Source organism: Papilio machaon, chromosome 5, assembly GCF_912999745.1.
Source record: "Papilio machaon chromosome 5, ilPapMach1.1, whole genome shotgun sequence".
Lineage (NCBI taxonomy): Eukaryota > Metazoa > Arthropoda > Insecta > Lepidoptera > Papilionidae > Papilio > Papilio machaon.
In genome coordinates this window covers 1,559,299-1,566,835 of record NC_059990.1, presented here as the reverse complement: position 1 = coordinate 1,566,835, position 7,537 = coordinate 1,559,299, and the positions used below count along the sequence as shown (strand labels likewise).

The window sequence follows — 7,537 nt, the reverse complement described above, 5'->3', positions numbered from 1 at the left end:
CATTAAAATGATGAGAAAAAAATCGATAATTCAATTCATTGTTGCACAACCCTATCACATTTATAAAAAAAAATTATGTATGACTTGCCAGTTGCAAAAATAAAGCATTTTTCATCACCAGTTGATTAAGAATCATTTGATTTAAAGAAATTTTATTTTGACACCGGTCTGTGGAACAATAAATTGATATGATAAATATTACAATGTAATGGAACGGATGAAATACTTAAGCAATGCAACGTGAAGCGAGTTTGCCTTTTCAAGGTTCCAACGAAGTGCGCTGGTCAAAAGAGTGGACCGACCACACATCGTATTGGACGTATAAAATAAACTAACTTATTTAATTTCAACACATTTTAAAGATATATTTCATAAATATTGTGTTTATATCTTCAATAATAATATTTTTATAATATCCTTTCAGCTGGCCGGATGTATTTTTGTTTGCTCGCCTCTGGCCCACTCTTTTAACCTCTTCTCAAATAGCTCTCAAATATTTACAAATAGTATATTATATATAAAAATACTTTAAATTAATAGACACGATGGCACTCGGTTGCGTCGTAAAGTAATAGAAAATCTAAAAATTTATTTCACAATGAAATCGACAATATTATATAAAATTCACGTTTGACACATCGGAGATGATTCTATACACGAAACATAAAAAAAAAAACAATAGATTACATAAAAGAGGGCGAGGGGTTATCATGCATTGAAAAAAAGTATTACAACTAGTCAGTAAGGGAATGTATAAAAATTACTTTCAGCTATATCAAAATGTTAAATCCTCAACAATAAATACTATAAATCTTTGGTTTCATTTAGTCGATTGATTACAAAAAGTTCTCGATACAATTATTCGTTTTGCAAGAGAACGCGCGCTCGTGTGACGTCACGTGACACTACGGCTCATAAGAATAACACCAATCGGATCGCTCACGAGACGTCGGAAAAGTGCGATATATTTTCATAAGTGACGATAAATTTCGAAATGTTTTGGCACAACACTCGACGTGAGCTCGACCACATACCTAGGCTTCTTATATCCAACGTGAACATCTGCGACGACTACAGTCTACTCGAGACAAGCTGTATGGGAAAGTAAGGAAAAGAAAAGCTGATCTATTGTCGTACGCGTAGAAAAAGATTTGCCAGGAATTACTATAGTTTGTGTTCGGCATCAACATGTTATACTTTAGTTAAAAAAAGGTTTGTTGTTAATTTTTATAGTTGCAAAATAACGGACCCATTTTAACAGCTGTGTCTATGAATGTATATTCTTTAAAAATTTTCCATGCGGTTAAAATGGGTCTATCGAGTTGCGGTTAAGGCGCGACTTTCGTGAACTTTCGTGTTTTTACAGGGATGAAGGAGGTGAGGCTTCTAGGATGTGGGAATTAAAGCTTCACACACGGGGTTCCCCAGCAGAGAGTTCTGATTCAAATAACATATCTATATATTAAAAGAAATAATTAGAGATGCAAGTTAGACAGTTTTCGCAAAGAGGTAAGGGAAAAAGTGAAAAATAACTCTGGCTACGGCGATTTACGATCAATGTACCGAAGCACTATCAAAAGAAACACAGCTCGTCAGCGTTATGTGGTCGAGGCCGGGCGGGCGTCGAGCTCACCTCGCGTTACCTCATGCACAGAGTAGTTTATACAGAGAGAAACGACGTGATGAGTTAATGTAAATGTGCAAGCTTCGGCAGCGCGGCCACGACGCGCACGCGGTCGCTGAACTGCGGCGGCGGCGCGATGAGCGGCGCGGCGTCCGGTGCGCCCGCCGGCTCCTCGGGCGGCGGCGGCAGCTCCGCCAGCGACACCGCCGCCCGCGTGCGTCGCCCCGGCGCCTTGCCCACGTCCACGCCAAGACGCTCGGCGGCAGACCGGCCCCGCCCCGCACCGCCCGCCCCGCCCGCGCCCACGCCCACACCGCCTCGGAGCAGCGCCGTGGCGCGCTTCCTCGTCAGCGAGTTGTGGCGCTGCATCGGCGCGAGGCTCTCGGAGGAGCTGTGCACGGGCTCGGTGCTGATGACGTCGTTGGAGGACTTGACGGTGACGGAGGTGCAGAATGAGACCTTGTCGCGGCGCGGGCGCGCCTGCGCCTCCTGGTCGGAGGACACGCCGGAGGAGGAGTTGTCGCCGTCGTCGCGCTCGCCCACCTCGTCGCCGCACGACCTCGACGACTTCAACCGTGTCCGAATCTTCTGAATCTCGTCCACGGAGAACGAATGCTGCATCGAGCCCGAACCGGAGCTGCTGCCACTGAAACGGAGGATACGGCAATAAGACCTCGTCTCCGACGCACAGGAAGACTTAGATCGGTGATCAGTTTACGAACACAAAGCTGCACGACAAAGAGACATGGACGATTTGAAAATGTGGGTGATATTGCTATATCGAGGTACAAACGACACAAGTTTATAATGAATGATTTGGTCCCCGAAGCGGATGCTCCCACACGCAACAAGACGGACACGTTATCGCTCGTAGCCGACTGTACCTTGCGACTGTCACCCCCTACTACTAACAGTACACCTCTCCCTCTGCCTCAAAGATAGTCACGTATTCTGATAGCCTGAAAGGGAAATTAGAAGAATTGAAAAGCCTATTGTAATTTTACTGAAGTAAAATTAATGGTGATGTTCAACGGGAGTGCCGCCGCAACATTTGACCGACTGGAGCACCAAGAATGCTGCAGGTGAGGCGCACCTGGCGTTGCTGTTGGCGCTGGTCTCTGCGCCGGTCTCCGCCGGCTTGTCCGCGCCCTCCTCCTCCTCCTCCTCCGACTCCGACATGCTGTAGTCCGGCTCGGGAATGGGCGGCGCGGGCGTTGAATTCTACGGACAAATATTTTTTTACTAGATCATCCAGTTTTTTTTTTTTAATACCGATAGTGTGAAACAAAACTGTTCTAGTTGAAAATCAGAATATACTAATGCAGTCATTGATATAATATGCTATGAAAACTTATTTAATGAGAACAACAAATAAGAATATAAGACGTAAGGCAATACCTGTCGCACGAAGGGCTTGTGCAGGTTGAAGGGCTGCGCGTACTGGTGGGAGGCGTCGTCCGCGGACTGCGCGCGCCCCGCCCACGACCGCAGCGTGCCCTTGCGCGACTACACCGTACATACCATGTTAGTAACGCGTAGCTTATTTCTAAATTATGTGAGTCAATCTGCATCGAGAACGGTGAAATGTATTATTTTATGTAAGGATCGTGATATATGTAGTGACCTGTGTGTCGGTGGGGACGGCGGGGCGGTAGGCGACGCGCGCCAGCTCCTGCGGCGAGGCGTACAACTTGGCGGCGGCGCTGGGCCTGAAGGAGGAGGGCGGCGCACCCGGCGGCGGGGGCGGCGCCTCCGCGGGGGGCGGCGCGCGACCCACTGCTGTGGACAAGGTTCCTACTTGTCACTAAGTTAACTGAGTTTTGGGGACAAAGTGGGGCCCCGTGCAAAGGTGCTTAGGGGTCTTCCAGTAATCACGTGACATTTTTAGCAACTTTTTGACGCCCACCCCGCGCCTGTAATATGTATATGGTGAGGGTTTAATGCGATAAAATTAATTTGTTCATTCAGAAAATAAATACACGTTATTTTAGACTACCCCTCTTCGTGACGTTTCGTGATTTTTTTCGGAAGCCCTCTTCTCCACTTTCGGGCCTCGCTTGATTAATTGAGGATCCCTTAGATACGAGTATGGGGTGTTGCGGTTACCGTGCACGTCATCAATGGAGCGAGTGCGCGCCGGCCGCGCCGCCAGCTCGGCCGCTAGATCCGGCGTCGAGTGAAAATCTCGTCGTAGCGATCCAGACTTGCTCCATAGCTGTGGATGGAATAAATACATTTTCTTATCACTCGAATATCATCTGAGAATTATATGAATAATCGCACGCCGTTTGGAGTGTCACGTGTATTGTGAGGTGTACCTTAGCACGACTTCTCTTCATGTCTGCGACGGAGGTGTAGACGCGCTGCGGTCGCGCGGGCGAGCCCTGCGGGGAGGCGGCGCCGCCCTGGAACGCCGACCGCGTCATCATGCCGCAACCCGCGTCGCTACAAATTTTAATCTCTTATTCATGCCACTTCTGTATAATACTGAATAGAAAAGGGATTAGAATGTTATCATTAGATGTCAACGGTGTATACTAACGTGGCGTCGAGGTCTACTTCGGCGTCCGCCTGCCGCTGGAACAGCTCCTCGAGCTCGGCGGCGGTGATGCGGCCGGAGGCGGGGCGCGCGCGGATGGAGGCGGTGCGCGCCCCGCCCCCGGCCCCGCCCCCAGCCCCGCCCCCAGCCCCGCCCCCCACGCTGCTCGACATGCCCAGCACTGGAGTACCGTCTGCACAAACATTTACAATTAAAAACATTCTTATGATTAATATTCGTTTATAGTTGATATATCCAATTGTTATGCATTGGTTGAGGGTATTTACTATTACTGTTGGAATGCAGCTGCACGGATTCCGCAGAGGAAGACTTGGCGGCGGCGCTGAGCGGCTCACACGTCTCTTCTTTCTCTCCGCCATTTTCTACAAAAAGTGAGAAATCTGATACAAAATGTGATGTGCGATACTTTGAATTGTTCATTTGATTCTTCTGTCTTTTTCGAATTGACAAACAGGGTAATGTTGATCGTGCGAATTTGAGTTTGTGTTTATGTACATTTGTAGTGGGCGTAGAAATATTTCTAAAGTAGAAGAAATTCTAAATAAGTGAAAAACGAGTTAATTTTACAATTTTTTTAAGTATCCTACAAAATAATAAACAATTTTTAGTAAGATTTTATTCAGTTAAAGAAAAATTGCTAGCTAGATGGCTCTTCATTGGAGCCACAGTCGGTCGGGTTTTTTAGTTTTATAGTTTAATGTTAGGTTATGAATTATCTACTTCATAAATATGTATCTATGTGGGTTTTATTAATAATATGTATGTTACCTAAACCCGCCACCATAGACTTGGCGCGCGCGCGGCCCACACTGAGCGTGGTGCGCGGGTCGCGGCGCGGCGGGGCGGGGGCGGGGCTGCGGCCTGCGCACACAACACACGTTACCAGTTAACTATATGAAAATTTAAACTCTGTATTGGCATTAACACCAGTTATTACATAACACGTACCCCCGGCGGCCTTGCGCGGCAGCGTGGCGGCGTAGGGCCGTGCGGCGGCGCTGAGCTGCGACTGCGAGCGGCTGGCCGGCACTGCGCACGCCCCGCCCTCCGCCCCCGCACCCCCTGCCCCGGCCCCGGCTCCTGACGACAACTCTATGTATACACAGATATCGTTACTGCTACTACTTTCACAAAAACATTCAAGTTTAAACTTGTTACGAGCTTGTTACCGTTGGTGGTGAGCGAGACGACGGTCATGGAGACGAGCGCGCCGGAGCTGCGGATGAGCTCCACCACGTGCTCGTGCGACGCCGCCGACACGTCCTCGCCGTTGATCTGCGGACACAACCGCGCTGTCCTCAATGTGTGCTCACAATTTATCATTTGGGAGTTAACAGTTCGTTTGTTTATGTATGGAAAAGAAAACAAGCGTAGGTACCTCGCTGTTAACAATCTGGTTCACGCAATTAACTACAAAAATTGTTAGTTAAAGCGCAATCTTTCGAAAGTCGGATGCGTTTCAGTGTTTGGGTTTTTGTAAAAACAGTTAATATTAAAGTTGATCGCGCCAACTTCACATAGAATGTAATAAGGACATGGAGATGATATGAGTTAGTTGTAATGTATGAGTACCGCGATAAGGAAGTCGCCCTTGCGCAGTCCGGCGCGGTCAGCCACACCGCCGGCGTCGACGTCGTCGAGGTACTGCAGCGCGGGGCAGCGCGCGGAGGGGCGCAGCTCCATTAGGGGCGAGCTGGCCTTGGCGCCGCGCAGCACGAACCCGAAGCCGCGCCGCGCGCGGTGCAGCACCACCGTGCGCGTCTCCATGTTGCCGTAACTAGCCAGCGAACAACCATTACATATGTTTAAATGTTACGTCTTTTGTGACTATCAATAAAACTTGTATAGGTGTCAGGCAACAATCTTTTTGATTAGGTTAATTGCGATAAAAGAATTCTTACTTTTTGCACAATTCGAATTTATTGTGACTGTTTATCAATCTCTTAAGAGCCAATATTATTGTGAAACAATAAAGCTAACCGCTTTCGATATGCAGGTCGCGTGCAGACCCATGTGGTGGTGCCGAGGGCGCAGTGCTGCGCGCAGTTGTATAGAAAGCCACGGAACGAGTTCGTCGCCACGCACATTGGTAGCGAATGTACGCGCGGGCGACTACTACGCGCGACTCGTGTTTGTAAACTACGTTATGTTTATAACATCACATAATAATATTAACGTGAATCATTCACGAAATGTGTAACATTGTATCAAAATACGGCTGTCGCAAGAGGCTAAGATTGTTGTTTGACTAAGAATAACAAACTCTCACAGTAATGTATTCTGGTTCGACTGAATCGCCAAGTTGTGTTTAAGTGAAGTTCCGAAATAAGATATCATTCGATTTTGTGCAATTCTAAATGAGTAAAGTTCAAAATTGTTATTTAATCCGCGGGCCACAAACAGATATGAAAGCAAATTAATAGTTATTATAATTATAATAATATAATTTCAATAATACTTTTTCTTTATCCGTGGTGCGGTGGCGCTGTAAGTCTTGCTGAGCGCCATATCCCGGCGGCCCGATACGCGCGAGTGGTGTATGGGACCCGACGACAGCACCTGTCAATTTAATGTAACTCTTTAATGTAACTTTTTTAAAACTTAACTGAGTGCGAAAAGTTTCGTTACACCTGCTAAAGAATTTAAATATACTTATTATAAAAAAATCAAAACAATTTAAGTACATTTCACTTTACGCAAAAAATTAAGATGTACAAAACGGCAAAACACTATGTTTAATGCGCCTAAAATGATTCTACAATAAAATCACATATACGACCAAGTTTAGAAAGACGTCAGTGGACGCTTGTTGATCGATTATCAAAGACAATTTATAAAACTTGTAAAGAAGTGACGTAAAAGAAAGTGTTACCTGATGTAAATGTGCCGTGTTCTGGCGCAAGCGCACCTCCTGGACGCACTGCGCTGGAAACAGGCCGCTCGCGCCCGACCCCCGCACAGTGCCCTCTAGCATGCCGTCCTCTGTAGACCCCGTCACTAAGCAGGTTATTTTGACCGTCAATTATGCACTAGGCACAAAATGCACTTGTACAAAATAATATAAAAAAGCAAACAATTTACAAAGAATAAAACAGAATAAACTACGCTGGGATTATTTTTGATCTAATTGCAGTTATGTTTGGCGCCTTTGCACGTTGAAAGTTAGTGACATTATATTATCACAAAATGATAACATATGCAGTTAACATTAATATTATGTGCAGAAGATAAGTCAAAAACGTTTGGAGGAATATTAATTTAATAGTATAAATAAAATATATACAAAGTTTTTAATATTCCACCTAATTTTTGACATAGACAGTGTGGTGTATGATAATGTCTGTTAAGCGTTA

General features: G+C 46.2%; 1 protein-coding gene across 1 annotated transcript in view; it reads right to left on the bottom strand.

Moving 5' to 3' along the window:
* Nucleotides 1-383: 383 nt before the first annotated feature.
* LOC106715650 (SH3 and multiple ankyrin repeat domains protein 3) overlaps nt 384-7,537 on the bottom strand; it is a 124,997-nt gene continuing 117,843 nt past the window's right edge. The window contains exons 11-24 of the mRNA XM_045677975.1: nt 7,057-7,181; nt 6,643-6,743; nt 5,757-5,961; nt 5,343-5,459; nt 5,133-5,229; nt 4,953-5,045; nt 4,451-4,546; nt 4,167-4,356; nt 3,943-4,069; nt 3,731-3,839; nt 3,249-3,403; nt 3,023-3,130; nt 2,718-2,845; nt 384-2,270 (exon numbers count right to left, since the gene is read on the bottom strand). Coding sequence (XP_045533931.1) covers nt 1,688-2,270; nt 2,718-2,845; nt 3,023-3,130; nt 3,249-3,403; nt 3,731-3,839; nt 3,943-4,069; nt 4,167-4,356; nt 4,451-4,546; nt 4,953-5,045; nt 5,133-5,229; nt 5,343-5,459; nt 5,757-5,961; nt 6,643-6,743; nt 7,057-7,181 — 2,234 coding nt within the window. The 3' untranslated portion in view covers nt 384-1,687. The remainder of the gene's footprint in view (nt 2,271-2,717; nt 2,846-3,022; nt 3,131-3,248; nt 3,404-3,730; nt 3,840-3,942; nt 4,070-4,166; nt 4,357-4,450; nt 4,547-4,952; nt 5,046-5,132; nt 5,230-5,342; nt 5,460-5,756; nt 5,962-6,642; nt 6,744-7,056; nt 7,182-7,537) is intronic.